Source organism: Nelusetta ayraudi, unplaced genomic scaffold, assembly GCF_046127955.1.
Source record: "Nelusetta ayraudi isolate G7.1 ecotype Tasmania unplaced genomic scaffold, CSIRO-AGI_Nayr_v1 ptg000210l, whole genome shotgun sequence".
Lineage (NCBI taxonomy): Eukaryota > Metazoa > Chordata > Actinopteri > Tetraodontiformes > Monacanthidae > Nelusetta > Nelusetta ayraudi.
The window spans coordinates 101,638-122,514 of NW_027466259.1; the positions used below are offsets into that span (position 1 = coordinate 101,638).

The 20,877-nt window shown below is 45.1% G+C and overlaps 1 protein-coding gene across 2 annotated transcripts; it reads left to right on the top strand.

Annotated features, from left to right (window-relative positions):
* The first annotated feature begins 116 nt into the window (after nucleotides 1-116).
* pla2g4ab (phospholipase A2, group IVAb (cytosolic, calcium-dependent)) lies at nucleotides 117-19,421 on the top strand. 2 transcript variants are annotated; one of them, XM_076016013.1, is made up of 19 exons: nucleotides 117-155; nucleotides 3,394-3,509; nucleotides 5,292-5,373; nucleotides 5,516-5,664; nucleotides 6,363-6,476; nucleotides 6,782-6,819; nucleotides 7,299-7,443; nucleotides 9,455-9,591; nucleotides 9,933-10,155; nucleotides 10,344-10,458; nucleotides 11,112-11,249; nucleotides 11,374-11,463; nucleotides 12,222-12,284; nucleotides 14,181-14,311; nucleotides 14,408-14,519; nucleotides 15,007-15,191; nucleotides 15,299-15,488; nucleotides 16,521-16,678; nucleotides 17,413-19,421. In XM_076016013.1, exons 2-19 carry the CDS (start codon nucleotides 3,492-3,494, stop codon nucleotides 17,551-17,553), a joined length of 2,229 nt encoding a protein of 742 aa, XP_075872128.1. In that variant the 5' UTR covers nucleotides 117-155; nucleotides 3,394-3,491; the 3' UTR covers nucleotides 17,554-19,421. The 2 variants fall into 2 exon arrangements, with proteins under 2 accessions (XP_075872128.1, XP_075872127.1); XM_076016012.1 differs by lacking the exon at nucleotides 117-155 and adding an exon at nucleotides 970-1,135.
* The last annotated feature ends 1,456 nt before the right edge of the window (nucleotides 19,422-20,877 follow it).

A 20,877-nucleotide genomic window follows, 5' to 3' on the forward strand; every position in this document is an offset into this window, starting at 1 on the left:
GTCAGGTGGTGACGTCACCACTTCCGTGGCGCGATTGGATGAGTGCAGCATGAATGACCGCAGAGGGAGATTGTTTTGTGACACCTCATCTGAAGGAATATACTGCGTTTCACAACTGGATTTTTTGGATGCGATGCCCACCGTGTTAAACGCAGGTAAGAACGTGCATTTTAAACCATTTAAAAAATAAATAAATAAATAAATAAAAAACTTTTTAACCGCTACTCGTAACAGTGCAGTCGAAACGTGTTGAAATGTATGGGTAATTGTAATTATTAATACACCATAATGTATATAAAATCCGTGTGCTTTAAAAAAAAAAAAAAAAAAAAAAAAGATGATTGATGAACAACGACCCATTATTGTAGGTAAGCAATACCGTCACATGGCTATTAAAAACGTTGAATATTGCTAGAGGATGTAACTTATTAAAGTAAATTAAATTCATTAAACTAAAAATATGACGTACTGTATAATTTAATTTTATACAGAGGCCGAGATAAATCTCGATTTTTTTTTTTTAAACTAAACTTGGAAGAAATTATTTACATTCGATGATATGATGACTTGCTCAACATATTTTCCTACAAAACCATGTCTTGAAAGGCTCGCATTTTACAGATTTTATCGACCACGGCAATTTAAAATGTTTTGTGTTGTTTTTTTTTTTTTTTAAATTTTTTATTATGTATATTTTCTTTGTGCCCGTTCATTGTGTCTTGTTCCAACCTGCTCTTCGTGTCAAATCAAATCGCAAAAAACAAACAAACAAACAAACAAACAAAAAAAACAACAACTAACGATGTTTTGCTATTTTTCCTTCATGTGTTTCACGTCAATCCCAGTTTCTCCCGCTCAATCCAAATCTCACTCTTGCGACGGGATTTTGGTGCCTTCTATCAAACCAGCTGCGATCGAGTCTCTCTCTCTCTCTCTCTCTCGCTCGCTCTCTCTCTCTCGCGCTCTCCGTGTGTGCGGGTTATTTTCCTGCCAACTTGACGCTCCGGTCTCGCGCGCACCGCGGCTTCCCTCCGCCCGAGGCGCCTCCTCCGCTTGCAGCCGCCGCACAGTCAGAGCTCTCCCCGGGCAGCATGACACGTTTGTCGGCGTCTGTGAGACGATTAGCGCAAACCAGGTACGTTGCTGTTTCAAGTATTCCAGTGTGCCAGTTTAACGCGTTCATTTGCGGATTGGAGGGAGGTGGGGGTGGGTGGGGGTTGTGGGGGGGGGGGGGGGGGGGGGGGGGAATGGGTACCGTGCAAGAAAGAAAAAAGAAAAAAGAAAAAAGAAAAAGGTTCGAGAGGCAGGTCGGGCACGCAGCAGGGAACAGTGAGCAACGCAACTTTACGTAACTTTGGACGATAAGGAAACAGAAAAGTATCGCAAACACGCACGAGTCGCATTGGACACACATTTGTTTTTCTTTAAAAAGGAGAGAAAACAGTTTAAAAAAAAAAGAAAAGAAAAAAAGTGTTCGTCAATGAGCGAAGTGTCTGCCGTTCACGGATGTTCACGGCGTTTTGAAAACTTTCCATACGTGTCTCATCAATAGCAATAGTGCACGTGTAAAATACAATGGACCGTATACAAACACCAGTTGTTTAATTACGCTGTAACGCGACTGTAATTTTGACGCGCGGTGTAGTTTTAAACACGCCGCTTCGCAATCCGCCTCGATTGACTCCCGGAAGTCTCACTGTATTTTTATTTATTTTATTTTTTTGGGGGGGGGTGGGGATCCTACAACATAATCAACGGTGAAGTTTAGCCGGGATACAGGTGTGAGAGGGAAATGGAGCTCGAGCGAACCAGTGTGGTCCCGGAGCCGATGGAGGGTCAACACTCTCCCTCCAAGGGTGCAGAGGAGATGAGGAAGCGCGTGCACGCAGGATCGCAGCGGGCGGAGATAAGCGTGTCCGTGCTGCGCCATCAAAGCGTGTCAGTCAAGATGGAAGGGAGGGGAGAGGTGAAGGGAACAGGAGTGGCACCGCTGTGGCAGGTTTGACTGACATGCTGAGCTTCTCTTGGGAAGGATGGACGAGGAAGGACACTTAGATGTTCAGGAGACACAGTCAGAGAGGGGAGACGCAGGGGGGTTGCGCATGCACGTCCACAGGAGGGACAGTGAGCATTTGGGTGGACTTGATGCAGGGGCGGGAAGACCAAAGAGTATGAAGCATGAAGTTAGTGGGTGGGAGAGAGAGGGAGGCAGGTGACTGGCTGAAGAAAAAGGAGAAAAAAGAAGATGGAACAGACTTAAAAGTTACTCAATGATGTCGATGTAGACGTGCATTTGTTGTTGTTGTTGTTGTTTTGTTTTTTTTATATTAATATTTGTAATTCCCTCAACTTTTTCTGAAGCTTCTTTTGCTTGTGCCAAGCGACAAGCAAGAGCGCTTCCCTGTTTACTCATTTATGCAGCTGTTTTGCATGTTGCCTGCTATCTCTCACACACACACACACACACACACGTCGCATTATGAAAATTCTCCGGGCATCGCCGCACACACACACTGCAGGCACACAGAACAACGCTCCAGGAGGTGCGCCTGCAGCAGAACCAGGGCAGCGTGAGCTGGCCGGCGCTTCCACAAAAGTTGGACCGACGACTGCAACTACGTGACAAGCGCTGCGAACATGCAGGGTCCCTACGTGCTCGCAGTCGCCTTCGCCTTTTGTGAACCGCCGACAAAAGAACTCACTGACCTCGATGCGCTGTCGCCGCGCACGGCCACGCTCGCCCACATGCACACGCGCACCCTGAAAGCAAGTCTGATCAGCGGTGTGCCAGTCTGTCACCGTGTTGTGCGTGATGCAGAGTGTGCGAGCTTTTTGTTGCCGGCGGGCCGCTCGTGCTCGTGCTCGTGCCTGCTTCACGTACTCTCCGTTCCTCAAGGTGCCCCTGGTTGGAAAAGGTGGCAACACTTCAACCCTCACCACCTCTACACTCTTCCCTGTCCCGACCATCTGCCTCACCCACTGGCGCGCCACGCGAGTCAGGATGTTTGTTGACACCGACCGACATGATGTCACTTCCGTTGGTGTCTGTCAAAGTGCCGAGGACGTCGCCGTTATCTCCGAACGCAGCTTGGGTTGCAAGAAGAGAAGTGCATCCTTCGGGATGTTGCAGCAGTGTGACGCCGTCGTTGAGGCCGCACCGGTGTCGCGTTGTTGAATCAAAGGTGGTCAGGACTCAAGGCCGCGTTTCTCACCTTGTTGCACACAGACACAACTAAATACACTCAGAGCTCCATAATGACCCGCAAGGAGCAGCCCCCCCCCCCGCCTCCCCCAGCTAGAACATTGAGCTTTTAGTGTCTGCTGGAACTCACGGGGAAGTGCATTTTATTTTATTTTCAGCTTACAAAACATGTTTCTTGTTTTATATTGCAGGCTCCAAATGACGTGGCGCTTCGTCTGACATGTTCTCCTGAGTCAAGGCGCTTTACTCGACGTCGTGTTCCTGGGAATTATTCATCCGAAGACAAACAATGGCTTCGAATATAATTGTGAGTGTCAGATGTTTTCTGCACCCGGCATCATTTCTATTTCTAGTCATCATTTCAAAGGCCTGCAACCTTCAGGCGTCTTTGTGTATTTTATACACTTATGCACGGAAGGGTATTGCACAACTTCTCAAATGCTGGTTCCCAACGCTTCTACTCTGTCCTCGTCATACTCGTCACAATCAGATAAACCCCCCCCCATGCATAGACCACAAGCTTGTCGTTGTCAACCATCTCAATCGAAACAGCTCCCCATGAAGAGCTCATACCTTATCTGTCAACATGGAAGTGAGGTTACGTTTTTACTTTTTTTTTCAAAAAGACATAGAGAAGACGTGAAAATGAAAGCATGCACTCAATTGCATGTAATCAATCTTTTAATTCCACACGCCTGCGTGTACTCATCAGCACTCGGCAGAACTCTGTCATGCTGGGTTTGGTTAAAACAAAGGAACCTTGGAAAACTGGGCCAAATTATTCATGGTCTCTCCAGTTTCAAGCTTGTTAATGACTTCAAAAAATAGGGGAAATTCTTTCCAACATAACCTCTAATTTGGAGGTCCCTGAAAAAAAAAAACTTGAAGTAATTACACTGAAGACTGGCTGTGTGAAGCATTTTTCTCATCAGTGTCATTGGCCGTCAGTCATGATGTTTATACTCTTTTTGTCCTGAGAATATCACTCAGGCTCGGCAGAGATGTACATTTTTAAGCCTTTGAGTGTGATTTTCTTAATCGCACCAATGTTTTTGAGCAAGACGGCAAACCTCGGTTTAAGCTGCTCAATTTGGTTTTGCCAATTCTTTCGTGGGTTTGACGGGTTCATGTATTTTAACCAACATCAACAGGTCACAAAGGTTACGCTGTACGCAGGTGAACCTCTCAGACAGCTGATGTGTCTGTTAAAACACAAAACACCCTTTTCTTGTTTTCAGACTCACGAATGGTTATTTGAAACACAATTCTTCAAGTAAACAAGTTTTTTTTTTTTTTTTAAAGATCATAACTTTCCTTTCCACATTGACACGCCTTCCAACTAGTCAGCATTAAGAGATTACTTGCGACGGACGGATTGCTTGAAAAACATGATGGTAAAAAAACAAAAACAAAATGAAAGAAAAGCAATGCAGCCTTTGCCCTTAATCCAACATGTGGGTTGAGAGATACAAATCTGTGAAAGCCAAAAGGAACACTGTTTAAATAGGCAGGGCCCCTCCTAGCATTAAAACATACACATCCAAACAGGGTGTATGTTTCATGAGTTACAGCACACTGGGCTGTGCGACTTAATTTGCACTTGCTGACTGCTTCCCGACCGGTACGGAAGTGTACCATTTGTTTATTTGAACACTCTGTTATATTATGTTATAGTGAGAATAATAGCATTCATTTTTAAAATGGCTTGTTACTATCATCTCATCAGAAAACAACCTGGGAGGTTGCTGAACTCACAAAATAAGATGTAGCAAATTTCAAGGTGAGGTGGGAGTAAAGACACAGTTGGGGAATGGTGAAGCTGGAAAGAAATTCTCTAGCAGCTCTTGTGCCAAAGCCGTTTTTAAATGCGTGATGAAATAATTAAACTATTGCAATAATAACTATAATAATAGGGCAATAATTAAATAGGAAATGTCGCTGAATGCCTATCATGTTTTGTGGAATGGTCTGTTATCAAACTGCAGAGCTGCATCACCTGTTGCCCAATTCCCGCTGTCATTGTAGGCTGCATTATTTTCCCACATGACGTGTCGGAGTAGAACTAACTCAAACGAATGTCGCGTTACAGGTGGAACAGCAGTTTTCTCACAAATTCACCGTGACGGTCGTGCGGGCTGAGAGCGTCACCAAGGGAGCACTGGGCGACCTTTGTGAGTCTTTATGCATTTTTATGTTGCCTGCTGCTGGTCGTGCAACTTGCTTTCATTGCTTTTCCCATCAATGTATTGGTGTGAAGGAAGAAATGTCCACCAAAAAGACAAGATGTTGTCTGACTCTGCAATGTGTTGGCAGTGGACACCCCAGACCCGTACGTGGAACTGTTCATCCCAACAGCTCCGGAGAGCAGGAAGAGGACCAAGCACATAGACAACGACATCAATCCAGCATGGAACGAGACCTTCTCCTTCATCTTAGACCCCAACCAACAGAATGTCCTGGAGGTTGGACCCGCCTTTCAGCGCCAATAGCTGTGATCAATATCAAGAGCAGCGGCACAATGACACATTGTTAGTCAGTTTCTAAAAAGAAAAAGAAAAAAGAAAAAACAAACAAATAACTGAAGAAGATTGAGAGCGAAAACCAAGGTTTTTTTGGGCCATCTAGTAAGGTGGTTTAAAAAAAAAAATGAATGAGGACCCGTCGTATTTATACTAGCTATGCAGGCTAGCAGCAACAGCTAGAGCTTCTTCAGCTCTTGCAAGGGGGCTCTGTGGATGTTCTGGAGGTGCAGAGACAACTCTGAACTGCAACAATCACAGACTTTGGTGTGTGTATCGCCACCTAAAGCGTTGCTTTATGTTTGGACGCGCTTGGACGTGTCGCAAGGTCACTTATGTTAACGCTGACCACCGGAGGAGAGGAGAGGAGAGGGGAGAAAAACTGCGCCAAGACAGACAATTCTTGGACTGGCTCTTGCAAAGATTGGATGTGTCATATTTCAGGCCTGTGATGTTTATGACACACAGACTGAATGAAGTGAAGAGGTCAACTCTGTGTTGCCCGGAAAGAATGTCTCAACAATAAGTGTGCACTGCTCTTTGTTTAGGCTTTGCTTGGCAGCATGACAGGTCATTATATATATTAAAGATCTTGTGTGCGCCGCTTCAGTTACTCCAACAACATTGTTTATTCCACCCAGATAACATTAATGGATGCCAACTACGTGATGGATGAGACTCTTGGGACCACATCCTTCGAGATCAACAACCTCAGCTTGGGCCAGAAAAAGACAGAGTCTTTCCTCATTGGCAAAGTAGGACACACCATCCCGTTGCCCTCTTGGGCAACGCATTCTATTGCTTGTTCAGGCAGGCATCATTGAGAGCGACGGTGGCACCTTGAAACTGCCATCCTAATCCTATTATTTCCAAACAAATGAAAAATGATTTAATGAGAAGCACTTCCAGACAAAGCAAACAGATTGCGGCCGACAATACAGATTAGTTAAACGAGACTATTTGTAAATAGTAAAAAGCTAACGATTGCATATACACGACTGACTGATTTTTGCCTGCTTTACTGTAACTTACCTTGCCATGTCTTTATTTGTTCTAACAGGCAACCAAAGTGTACTTAGAGTTATCGCTGGAGATATGGTAGGTGCTACTGTTTCCCATCTTCCATCTTTGACAACAATGATTGATGAACGAACGAACAAAGGAACGAACAAAGGAATGGAATTCAAACAGAGTTGCGGAGCAGACGCTAAAAATAGATGCAGATTCTTACAGTGCAAGTACTCCTTTGCTTGTGAATAGGATTCTTGAGAAAACTAAAGTCCATGTTTTGACACGTATATAAATAACTTGGTAGGTTAGTGGATGGTTATGGAATGAGTGAGACAGTAGCCAGCTGTAAACAGTCGGGCTCTTTGTCTGCGAATGTTGCATATGTGAGACAGCCTGACCTTTACATCAGTCTTAGCAGTGTTGTGTCACATAAACAGACACAACGTCAACAAAGGTGAAGAAAGGAGAGTTGAGTCCGACTATTATATAAGTAAAATGTGTTTCAACACAAGCTTGCTGTCACTGCTACTGTATAATTGATCTCTGTTCACTTGTTTTGTCACTAGCACCAAGCTGGACTTGCGGTTCAGTCTGGCCCTCTGTGACAAAGAGAAGCAGTTCAGACAAACCCGCAGAGAACGAGTGATGCTGGGCATCAAGAAGCTGCTGGACATGGAGAAGCCGCGCTTCCTTCCCAGCTCTCCTGAGGAGGTGGGAACGAGTCGTCTGACCGTCCCACTGGCTAACCTGAAACCCACTCACTCATTAGCCAGCAGCAGCTCCTCTCACTTGAGTCATGCTGCCATTTGCTGCTGCTGATTTCACTGACGGACAGGTTGAAGAGCTACTGCTGCGCCCAAGGGTTCACTGTCTGTCTGGGGGGGGGGGGGGGGGGGGCTGTCGTTTGCGTTTCTAAACGACAGCAGAGACGGGTGTGCTTGTTTTTTTTCCCATAACAAGGCCAAAACCGCTATCATCGTCGTCTAGCACTAGCATAACTAGCTAGTCGGCTGAAAGAGTCATCTGGGATTTTTTAAAAATGTATTCCTCGATTGATTATATTAGAGCTGGAGCAACTTTGTGTATTCTGCTGCCGAGTCGCAGGAGGAATCCCTGGGATCACAACCGGCCATTTTAATTACGCCACTACAGAGAGACAGAAGTACGGTCTGAATGCAGAGCACGGCGGCACAGTTAACGAGTCATTGCGCAATCTATGGAGAGGCACAGCAGGCTGCTGCCTCGCCGCACGTCTCTTCTCAGCAGTACATGTGAAAATCCGGAGATTTTGATTAAAAAAAACATTCTGAAACCGGTGAAGTTAACTGAAAAACACTTTCAAAGTGCAAATCACTGGATAAATACAACCAATGAATTGTTTTTTTCATGTGCCAGCAACTCAACAGTTGCACTGTCGCGAGCTGTCCTCAGACGGTGGGAATAAGGTTGAACTGATTCTAACAAGTTATTCATAAGGGTTTACAATCAAAGTTCGGGGGTTCATATGGAAAACAGACAATTTTACCCACCCTGATGTGCAAAAGTATAATTTTGCATACAAAAAGCTCCGTTCGTCAACAGGTTTGAAAGTGGGAACAAAAATGACTAAAGATAAACAGGTTTTTGTTAGTGTTAGTCCAACAATCTGCAAGCTTCTTATAGCATTTAGATAAATAAATAAATAAATAAATAAATAAATAAATAAAACGGAAACAAGCAAATATATCAAGGCCCACAAGAGAGATAAGCTCGCTCAGTTTCAGTTGCTTACATAGAACTCTTGTGTTTACTCTAAAATAACTTCCAACGATTTCCACTCTGAGGAGTGAACTGGCTCCACAGCAGCAGCAACTTCTGCTTCCCCTCCATGACCTTGGTGTCACATCGCTGCCATGGTTAGTGGTTAGATGTGCCAAGGATTTACTGCACCATCTCGCCCATGTTTCCACCTCGCACAGGAAGCCTCGGAGGAGTAAGATAATCATCCACTGGCATCCGCTGTGCTGCAATATCTCCTCAACACCTCATGGCTCATGAGAAAATTATGTGTCAGTACCGACCCGGAGATGTGGCAGAGGAAGCAAGGTTGCACAATAAAAAAATGATGAAACAGTTGAAAACCCACGGGCGCTCGGTTAAAAAAAACCAAACCAAAACAAAACAAAAAAAACCCGCATTCAGAGGTGTGATGCAACCAGTGCCCTCTCACAGCACGGGGGGTAAAAGAGAGAAGTTACTCAAGCAGAAAGAATGCGAGAGAAATGAATGAAAGAATTCAGTACTATGAAGGCTATGAAACCTTTTCGGCCTGAAACACCCGTATATAGACCGCACCTAAATGGCAATGGCAATTTTCACTCTCCCCAGTTTATATTTATGATTATCATATTCAGACCTTTTGTGGATATCCCTCATGCGGCCTGTTCACGTCCATCGAGACATGTAGCAATGAAAATTAGAGGTGGTTTGTCCTGGTTGGTTTTATGAGTGTCACGTCGTGGCCTGACTTTGTCCTCCACGTTTAATGAAAACATAAATCATACGATTTTATAAATGACATGGGTAAAGTCCAACTCTTGCTATTATTATTTAATTGTTTTTGCGGCAGCCCTGGCCTGTCATCACGGCAGCCGACTTTGAGAAGCCCCGGTCTCAGCGCCGGTTAACTCCGAGCTCACGCACAGCTCCCTTGCTCCTTCTGATTCTCTCTCGTCTCTTTCAGGTGCCGGTGATCGCCATCGCGGGCTCAGGCGGGGGTTTCCGAGCCATGGTGGGCTACGCGGGCGTGATGAAAGCCCTGTTTGAATCCGGGGTCCTGGACTGCGCCACGTATATCGCCGGCCTGTCGGGGTCGACGTGGTGCGTGTGGTTGGATTTTCTCCCTCGTTATTGCCGTGTTCGTCCTTTCCCTGAATTGGTTTTGTACGGGTCTCTGTCGGCGTCGGCTCCTCCCCACCCCGGGAAGCTTTTGTGCCTTCTGCTCCGCTGGTATGAAGCCGTCATCACGCAACAAAAAGCTCTGGCTTATTTCACTCTCCCGTGTTTATGGAGCGCCTTGTCTTATTTAGCCTTCCTGACGCGTTGCCCTGCCTCCTGCGTAACCCCCCCCCCCCGCGAGGAGCTGCGGGATATTTCTTTTTGCTCGCAATGAGTGATTTGTTGACAAATGGCATCGGCCTTTTCTTCATCCGCTCCTGCAGGTACATGTCCAGCCTCTACTCACACCCAGACTTTCCAAACAAGGGTCCAAAGGACGTGAACCAGGAGCTGATGAGTAGAATCAGCAGCAACCCGCTGAGGTTGCTGCTGCCCAAACACATCACCAACTACATCCAGGCCCTGTGGACCAAGAAGGCCACGGGGCAGCCGGTTACCTTCACCGACATTTTCGGCATGCTCATAGGAGAGACGCTCATCCCCTCGGTAAGAGTCGTCTGAATGTGACCGTGTCATTTTTGCTCTCATTTCCTCATTTCCTTATTGCCAAGAAGTGCGTCGACATTCCCTTCCTGTTCGATTCACATCTGACTTCCTCCATTTCGATTTTCTGGTGGGGTTTTCTTTTTTTTTTCTTTTCTCCTTTGGTCTGAAACCGTGTTCTCTCTCACCAGCGGATGGACATCAAGCTGAGCAGCATCCAGGAGAAAATAAACCAGGCCCAGAGTCCACTGCCTCTCTTCACGTGTCTGCATGTGAAGCCGGACGTGTCTGAGCTCATGTTTGCAGGTACCCGTCTGACTTGTAGTTGGTAAAAAAAAAAAAAAAAAAAGTACGAGTCGCACCTCATTGTGCTTCTAGAGAACTGCTTTTCATAAGTGGGGACTTACATGAGATATTCCGATGAATTTGACCTCAGGCAAATCAGCCTGCGCACTGTGCTCTTCCTTGTATCACTCGGCAGTGTCACCGGACAGGCTGTGCTCCCATGACGGCCCTGTAGTAACTGCTATAGCTGACTAGAAGAGCAAAAAAACATCAGATTTTACTTCTAAGGTGCCGAAGCAGTAAATCAAGTTTCATTTCCATGACAGACCTTTCATTGCCTTTTTATTACCTATAGTGTTATAAAAAGTTGATTTGAAACTTAGTTCTCTATTTTTTTTATGCACTTGATGACTTTTATGATCACGCACTGCAGCCCTTAATTATGGTAAATCTTCGTTCTTTCCTTTTAGCTGTGCGATTAGCAAATTGGTGCAATGACAATGCAAAGCCTTTGTTATGTTCTAAAAGTTTGTTACTATGGTGCACAAACACACATGGAGCGCAAATTGCACGTGCATCAGGGATTCAAATGGCCGTTAAGGATTCCACGGATGATTTTGTTTGAAAATAATGTTGTTGCGTGCTGTAACGTCAAGGTTTCAATCAATCCACAGACTGGGTAGAGTTCAGCCCATATGAGATTGGGATGGCAAAGTACGGCACTTTCATGACTCCAGACTTGTTTGGTAGCAAGTTCTTCATGGGAACGGTGATCAAGAAGTATGAGGAAAACCCACTTCACTTCTTGATGGGTAAATTGATATTTTGTGTGTGTGTGTGTGTGTGTGTGTGTGTGTGTGTGTGTGTGTGTGTGTGTGTGAGAGAGAGTTCAGATATCAATAAATAAACTAACTTGGAGTATTTCCAATGCATTAGGTGTGTGGGGCAGTGCCTTCTCCATTTTGTTCAACAGAGTGTTGGGAGTCAAAGACACAGCTGGTGGCAGCACTATGGAGGAAGAACTAGGTAATATGTCATTGTGTTTGGTTCCTTAAAAAACAACAATATTTTTTTAAATAAATAAAATAAAAAATAAGATAAAAAATAAAAATAAAAATTCTCTTCGGTGTCCTGGAGCCAAGTTCAGTCCAAGTTTAATTTTTGGATCCATTTGGCTTCCAAAGCTGGTGAATGTTGCTTTGACCTTCCTTGAATGAGGAATATGTGACAAATTGAGAGATTATCAATCCTAAAATGGAATTACACTTTGTGCAGTCATTAAAGTGGCTGTTGTTGATCAGGTAAAATAATACTAATATTCTTTGTGTATTGTCTGTTATCTAAATCTCTCTTTGTGGAAGGGAGGGGTGGGGTGGGGGAGGGGGTTTACATAAATGTATGTACGTGTTTTGTATGAACTTGCGATGTTACCACAACAATGTGAAGGTCCCACTTCCCACTTCTTGGGATTGCTCTGACAGCTTATCGGGTGTTTGTTTTGGTTGAACACAATATAAGGGGTGACCTTTAGCTATTCAGAAGCAAACACATGCATGACGACAATGCACCGCTTGTGCGAATGCACTACGAACATCCCCGCCCACTTTAAGAATGCATCAGGTGTATTGCATTTCTCCGAGGGCTCGTTTCAACGGAAATAAATCTGTGAATCTGGTAATGCCACAGATGAGGCAGGTGCCATGTTCAGGTGTGGTACAAATGACGTAACAACAAGCTTATTTTGGAATTGGCACCTGATAACTGAATCTGCCTGTGTCCAACAGAGCAGATTAAACCACAACACATCATCAGCGAAGACAGCCTGGATGACGACGAGCCACGCAAAGGTAAACCAAGACCTTTTCTGTTCACATAGAGAGCATTCCAACAAAGGCCTCAGTGTGTTGTTGTTTTTTATTTATTTATTTATTTATGGAAACGGAAACATGACTCGAATTTGCACCCCAGTAAAAGTTTGACATTGTTTCCCTGAACCTTTTTTTTTTTTTTTTTAGGGCTTTTTATAGTTTCCAATGTGTTTATTTGCCCACGTTAGCATGACACACAGCAACATTTAACTGCCATTGTTGTTACAGTAACTACTGGTTATGGTCGGTCAGAATCTAACACTGCTGTACTAAACTAGACTTCACATTTTCAATGACATTTTCACTGACACGGACATCCACAAACTACTCTCACTTGAATCCAGCAATAACACGGAGGCATTTCATTTGGGTTGCATGCGATACGTTGACATTGCACTGTTGCAGAGGAGGAAAGAGAGAAATCTGTCGTAACAGCACTGTTCTCTGTGGAAATACGGGTGCCACACTACTGCTGGACTGCATGCTAAAATAGAAAGATGCCGCTTGGGAAACATCAGCACCCTTGCTGCGAATGTTGTGTTTAGTGGTTTTTGTAATGCAGTTTGAAAAGACGTAAGAAAGTAAGCTTATTTAGTCCTAGGGCTGTATACAAGCATCGGAAAGCACTTTGTTAACAATTTTAACAAGGGACGACAAACGTTGCCAGCTACAGACCAACTGTAACTAACTGTGTCCGACATACAGCAATCTGCCCAAACACTCAGAGGCCCTGGCTGACAACATGAGTGACATTTATCACTAACACTGCAGGAGGTTGAGCGGGAAGCCCTGGGTCTCAGGGTATTTACGAGATTTCCTTTTACCTTGAAAACCCAACCAAACATGAAAAATCCGAAACTCTTTAAACCTACAGCGCTTCATGGATCAGAGTTTCCCAGGCATGTCCTGTGTAGCGCACACAGACTTGGGCCTGGGGGAGTGGGGGGGCAAAAGTGGTAGCGTCACATTCCTCTACCTGTTTTCTTCTCTCCCCCCCCCCCTGTGGCGTTTCATTTGAGCGCCCCCCTTAGAATCTATTTGACACCTTATGTTAGCTTAGCCTTGGTCTCCACAAAGTCAGTATTTGTATTTGTATGCTGCCAAGTGCCATTACACTTAACTTTGTTTTCCTATTTTTGACTTGATGAGATAAATGTGTGCCTGTGCCTGTGCACACATAACCTTCGTTGCTTAATAATAGCCAAGCTGACCTTGCAGGGCCCAAAAACAGTTTTTTTCTTAAGCACAAGTTTTCCACTTGACTGCCCATTCGTGGGAAGCTAACTGACTTTGGAAAAAAAAAAAACTAATTAAAAGTTCCAGTTTAAATTCATTCATTCATTTTCCATACCCGCTTAGTCCCGAGCTCAGGGTGCTGGGGGTCTGCTGGAGCCTCTCCCAGGTGAAGGCAGGGTGACACCCTGGACAAGTGGCCAGTTCATCGCAGGGCCACATAGAAACACACAACCATTCACACTCACACGCACACCTACGGACAATTTAGAGTCTTCAATTGACCTCACATGCATGTTTCTGGAGTGTGGGAGGGAGCCGGAGAACCCGGTGAGAACCCAGCAGACACAGGGAGAACCCGCAAACTCCACACAGAAAGGTCCTAGGCCCGGAATCGAACCCACGACCTTCTTGCTGTGAGGCGGCAGCGCTGACCACTGCGCCACCGTGTGGCCCGCAGTTCAAATTATTCAACAGAAACAATTGACTGAATCCGAATGTGGGCACAGGTGACTCAGGCGAGGGAATGTGGTGGACTTCTCCGTGTGTTTTCTGTACCTTCTGGATTTTGTTATGCAGGCTCAAACGATTTAGATGCAAATAATTTGCCCGACCCAATGGTTCGGTATCTTCTGTGTTCAGGCGGGAGAGAAAACCAGGAGGCAGAAGACGAGTACCATCGCACAGCTCAGGCCAGCTGGGGTCAGAGAATGATAACATCGCTCTTTAGTGACTCTTCCTTGTTCAACACGAGAGAGGGCCGTGCTGGGAAGGTACTTTTATGAGTTTGTTAAAAGGAAACTTTGAATCCGCTGACTGTTCACTCACCAACTTTCTCTCTCTCTCTTTTTTTTTTTTTTTAATGCCAGGTGCATAATTTCATGTTGGGCCTGAACCTGAACACCAGCACCCTGTTCTCTCCACTCAGCGACGTCCCATATCACAACCCTCCACCGGAGGAGGAGGTGGATGCGGTCACAGGTACGAGAGAAAGTTTGATCCTCTTTTGGAAAATGTGAAGAAAAGTGCCTATAAAATATAATTATAGTTAAATGAAGTCAACCCAACGGATGATTCTGGTGTTGTTCACTCTCTTCCCTTTGGTGGTCAAGGGTGTCTCCTTTATTTAATTTCTGGCAACTTAGCAACAAGTAAACATGTTGTGAGCTCATAAAAAAGAACACTGTATGCTGACGATACCGTTAAGATCTTAGCTAAACGCTTTAAGTTGCGGTTTGGAGAATATTAGAGTAAGTACAAAGACGCATCTAAGTACCAATGAAAGAAATGTGAACTGCTCAAGGTGTGGTCGAGAATATATTCACCACCCAGCCCCACCTCCATTGAACATTCCATCAGTGACTCATTTATATTAATGGGCTTAAATCGAGCGGAACTAAATTTGGGTTTGGTTCGAGAGGACGTGCTCGTAATCCCGATCCCCTGTCTTTTATTTCTCCTGTCTTAGATCCAGATGAGTTTGATCGTATTTATGAGCCCCTCGACGTGAAGAGTAAGAAGATCCACGTGGTGGACAGCGGCCTGACCTACAACCTCCCCTACCCTCTCCTCCTGCGGCCGCAGCGCACCGTCGACCTGATCATCTCTTTCGACTTTTCCGCCCGACCCAGCGACACCAGTCCTCCATTCAAGGTCTTTTCATTTGTCACGTGTTGCTTGACAAATGCACAAGTCTCGAACCATCAGTCCCTATCTCATGACAACCATCTTTGCTCTTCTTTTTTTCATGGATGGCCCAGGAGCTCCTGCTGGCAGAAAAGTGGGCTCGAATGAACAAGCTCCCGTTCCCCAAGATCGATCCCAAAGTCTTTGACCGCGAAGGCCTCAAGGAATGCTACGTGTTCAAACCCAGGAAGGGCGAAAAGAACTGCCCGACTATCATCCACTTTGTCTTGGTCAACATCAACTTCAGGACTTTCAAGGCGCCTGGTAAGGATGTGCATATGTGGGCATGCGTGAGCAGGAAAATATGCCTCCTTTGAAATCTCTTTTTTTTTTTTTTTTTAAACTGCAGTGACGTTTTTGTGCTTCAAAAGATGAGGCATGCCTTCCTTGAAACTGCACACTGGAATTCAAACAAATTTGGTCAGCCCAGAGTTGGGCCTCTCATCTAGGTGACCCCAGTAAACGTCACAGTTCAGGGTCAGTGTGGTTTTACGGAAGGGGGAGGAAGTGATGCATCTGTTAGCAGACCAGCAGTTTATTGAGTGTGTGTGTGTGTGTGTGTGTGTGTGTGTGTGTGCACGCGCACACGTGTACATCCGAGGCGCAGTGTTTTCCCGAGCTGCTCAGATAAATGACGGTTCCATGAGGAGCCAGGTGCCGATGGGGGTGTGGGGGGGGGATCTCTGGCTCCAGTGGGTGGGCTTCGTGTGTGTAAACAGACCATATATCAGGGGTCGCAAGCCAACACAGGCTAAATCGGCGCCCGTCTGCTGCCGCTGCCTCTTTACATTCAGTAGGTCACCGGCCCACACACTTCCTCTGACTTCTAGCGGATGTTACGTAATGTTAATTCGCTCTAATCCAAAGGAATTTGAGGGGAGGTAAAAGCAAACATGGCCTTTCAGGCATTCATCAGAGTAAATTGATTTCATGATGGATGAGTTGTCTTTTTTTTTTTTTTTTTTGTCAGGCCAACACATTGAAAAGACAAACGTTCACACTCACAGTCAGACCTGTGCACAATTCAGACTTGCCAAGTAGTCTAATGTGCAGGTCTTTGGACCCGCACGGACACAGGGAGAGCATGCAAACTGCACACAGAGAGGCCCCAACCTTCTAGATATGAGGCTGCAACCCCACCCATTCATGGCAATAATACGTCCAAAGGTATCTCATATCTTTGGACGTATGCTGACAGTAGTAAGAGCTGTTGTGCCATTTTGTTTTGCCTCAGTAAAAAGGAGAAGAGTTCTGTTGTTCATTCGCTCATCGCCTTACCTTTCCATTGGCTCGCAGGTGTTCCCAGGGAGACTGAAAAGGAGAGGGAACTGGCTGACTTTGACATATTCGACGACTCCGAGACGCCGTTCTCCACTTTCAACTTCCAGTACTCCAATGAGGCCTTCACCAGACTCCATGACCTGATGGAGTTCAACACCCTCAACAACCTGGAGGTGGGTTCTTCCCCCCGCCGGCATTAACAGCTGGATCAGATGCCTGAAAAGGATCACAGGGAAGCAAACAATCAAAGATTAAAGAGTAATTTCAGCTTTTTTCACATGCTGACGGATTTGAATTCATGCCCAGGCTTAATCATCGGCAGCATATCCTCTTTTGGTCTACCCAAAGGGGGACGTTGTCACAACACAGACATCACTTTTGTTGGGCAACATCAAACATTTTGCATGACCAAAGCCTGGCTAAGACTGGATAGTACAAGTCTCTAGCTTACAGTAGGTGTGCCACTGGCAGGGGTCACATTGACTTTCACTGACTGTGCCTGAGTCACTTGCTGAGTAAGACTCAAAATGTGATGCAATGCTTATGCCAAGCTAGATATTCCAATCGTTATAAATTGGCGCCCACTTCCTGCTTCCGTGCTTAATTGTGCAAACGTGATAGGAAAAGGTGTCAAAGATAAATGCAGCTGTTCAGGTTTGAAGGGGCAGCCAGGTTATGAACACACCGCAATGCTAAATGTGACACTTTATGGTCAGTTAGGAGGACTTCTCTCTTTTGACAAGGGAGTTTCCCATCTGCCTCTCAAGTACATCTACCTCACTGACACGATGGCTTTAAAATATGGCTTGATTGGCATAAAGTAACGATGGTTTTCCATACAACGATGCAACATTGGTTCAACCCAGCGAAGAATTAACAAAGGTATTCCCTGCGTTTGTCCCTGCAGGTGATCAAGGAAGCCATCAAGGACTGCATCGTGTGCCGGAAGGAGAACCCCTCCAGCGGCCACGGCCTCTTCTCCCTCAGCGAGATCCCCAAGAAAAAGTCAATAAAAAGAGATCTGCGGGCCAAATCCTCCAACTCATAACAAGTAGCCCAACGAGAGACTTAACTTTCTTTTTTTCTTTATTTTCTTTATTTTTTTTTTAACATAATTCTAGGTGGACAGTGATTTTATTAATGCCTTTATTTCTCCTCTAACAGTCATGTTTACCGTTTATAAACTTAGTAGAGAAAGTGTATCCAGCGCCGTGACATTTACCATGTATGTGCTTTTTATCTGAGCCTGCTAATGGACAACAGAGGGTGGACAGCAGCTATTCGTGTCTGAAAGATGATTCCATTTCATATCCGTGCGATGATCTACCTTCAACTTTTAAGGCATTGCGTGAATTTTCTACAGCAGCCGTAAAAAAAAAAAAAAATTCCCGCCTCTCGCGGACGCCGTGGGTTCAGCTCTTGATGCTTTTAAAAAAAAAAAAAAAAAAAGGTTGCGTTCGCCTCGACGGCCCCACATTACAGGGATCTACAGGTATTTCATCTGAGGCTCCAGTGGAACAGCGTCGCAAAATGCCAAGTGGTTCTCCAGAATATTTGGAGGTATACTTGGACTTTAGCGTCCTGCTAAAGATGATGTTTTGTGCTGCCCACCAAATTGAGAAGTGGACAGAAGCAGGTGGAAGCAACACCTGGTTGGAGGTGTTGACACTAAACTGGGGAGGCAATAGTGAGGTATTGCAGCTCCCGTGGACAGAATTTCCTCAACTGAATTTTAGCAAACATTCTAGCAAACATCATGTATTTCTCATTCCAGCCAGCTTTCAGTTTGACACGTTGTCCGTGTGTTAGAACGCATTCAAAAATCTTTTCATAAAATTGGACCTTTGGGTTTTGCCCTTCAGTTTGGCCACGTCACACCTTCGTCTGGCTTGAGGCTGCGCTGGGCCTCACCTGGGCTCCACGCTTTCTCAGCGTTGGGAGAGGCGTGACAACGGAGCAGGCGAATCCCCGCACTTTTGGGATATTTCCACCGGATAGCCCGTCTAAACATGCAATTCCGTTTAAAAAAAAAAAAAAAACACGGAAGAGGAGGTTGCAACCATTTGTTTTGTTTGATGACAAGTCCTACACACGCAAAGTGCACCCTCTCTGGATACCTCAAACATCTCAATGATTCTTATCCACCTACAGGGAAGGAGCACTCCCTGCTTTGCTGCAGGGCGTGTCTCTTATTAAAGCCACCATTTTGGAAAAACAAAACTGGATGCCATGGAGACGCCACCGGCTCCTCTCACCGCGTCTCAGGGTATAGGTGTGTTTATTTTCCTGACCACGTTGACTCGGGCTGCCTCTTGAAGACACAGGTACAATTTGGTATGGTTCCCGCCCAGCCCCACCGTAGAAGCAGCCGGGAGACGTCGCATGGTCCCCGCACGAGTTAAGAATAGCTTGAGGGCCCGGCTGGGGAGGAGCAGGAGCAGTTACGGGACCCGAGGCCAGACAGGAGACGGTGGTTCTCGGCAGAACCGGGTGGAATTTTACACACTACACCTGCAGCGGTGAAGGCACTGAATCTGACACACTACACCAACACCTGCGGGGGCCTCAACAGGCTGCACACGGAGCGGTGGAATTTTACACTTTTACACTAGCTTCTCTGAGCCGTCGGCTCATGTTTCAGCCCCGCTGGTCTGGAAGGAACTGATAAGACAAAGAAGAAAGAGAAAACGCTTCGACGCACTCGGTGCCGACACTCCTTTACATTGCTTCTTTGCTTGCGTCCCTCACATACTTTCTGCACAATTGCATATTTACATTAAGGCCCAGTGGGTAAAACTTAGTCGCATCTAATGGAATGAAAGCGTATTGCAAACAGTTGTTCGTGTTAATCCGGTTTTCTGATGTGCCACTTCATCTCACGTGTTTCTCATGCCAGCAGTCATGTCCTTGTAAAATCACCAAACCCTGAGCAGATCCTGAGCTGCTGCAGAAGTTGAAACATTACAAATGGACCAACTATGTGTTATTCTGTTGTTGTTGTTTTTTTTTCCAAAAAAGAATGTTACACGTAACACATTAATTTGCTCAGATTCACTTCAGTGAACTTTCACTATTTCCTAAAGTTTCTGTTTGCTTGCTGCAACTTTTGACTGGTTAGTTCAGCACAGATGATACAATGTTCAGATTCAAATGTACTTAAAATAAAATATTATACAAATGAAATAAACCAAGTGTATTTTATGATTACAAAGGAGTTGGGAGTCCGGGGGTGATTTACCTGCCAAGGGAGAAAAAGCTAAGTTTGTTATTTTTGAACTACTCATTCTGCAAATCCTCTCCTCTTACTCTCTTATTTTGTCTTTGTTGACTATTTGAATAGACATATATGAGCTAGTCTCAATCCATTTCATACATCTGTTTAGCGTAGTTTTTTTTTTTTTTTGGGGGTGGGGGGGGGACGGGACGTGGGGTTCTTTGTTAACAATCGGTGAAGAACATGCTAAATTACGTGTGGCAAAAACTGGCAGCATGGCACACATAACGTTTATAACTATAGTCCAAGAGAACATTGTCTTCTCAAATAATACCTGCGAGCCTCCTGAGAAAACATGACAGCAGAGGGAAAGGTGCGGGTTGCTGATCCAGCACCGTCTGTTTCCTTGTTTCTCTCAGCTATTTCAACAATGCAGCCAAACTGGGGGGAGTTTATGTAGATATCCCAGCCAAGCCAAGGTTTTTGAACGTCTTCTTTGTATTCTTTGTACGTATTCTTTGGGTGGATGGTACAAAATCCTGTGCAAAAAGTGTGATGAAAGTGCACGATAAAGTCGACATAGAGCTTTATTTACTTTAGTTAATTTTGTTAACCTCTCAAGGATGAGACATTGTGCGTCATGGGTGATTAAAAAAAAGCAAAACACTTGCACATGACTTTTTCTATTTCACCATAATTCAACAAACATTCGAATATGTGGCGTTTCAGGGTTCAGGAGCTTTGTTAAAACAAAATATAGAGTTAACGAAGCTTTCCACGTGTACGCACACACACGTTTGTGACCGACCGCCAGTGATGTTCCATTCTTTGGGACAGCCCCAACTGAAACCCTTGCTGTGATGCCAAACTTAACCACAATATTCCTCCTTCACCTCACTTCATACCTTCCTTCTAATCTCCAGCCCTGGAATTAAATGAAAGAGGTGCGAGGAAAAAGTCAGAACTGGCCACTTAAATAAGTTTGAAAATGTATTCTGGCAATGCCACATTCACCGGAACACGCACACACGCACACACAAACACCCGGACACACTTCTTTTACACGGATGCAGGCATACAAGACCATTTGCATGACTGATGTGTTCTTTTCATCTCCCGCCAACGGGCTTACATCATTGCGACAATCTACGTGCTGAA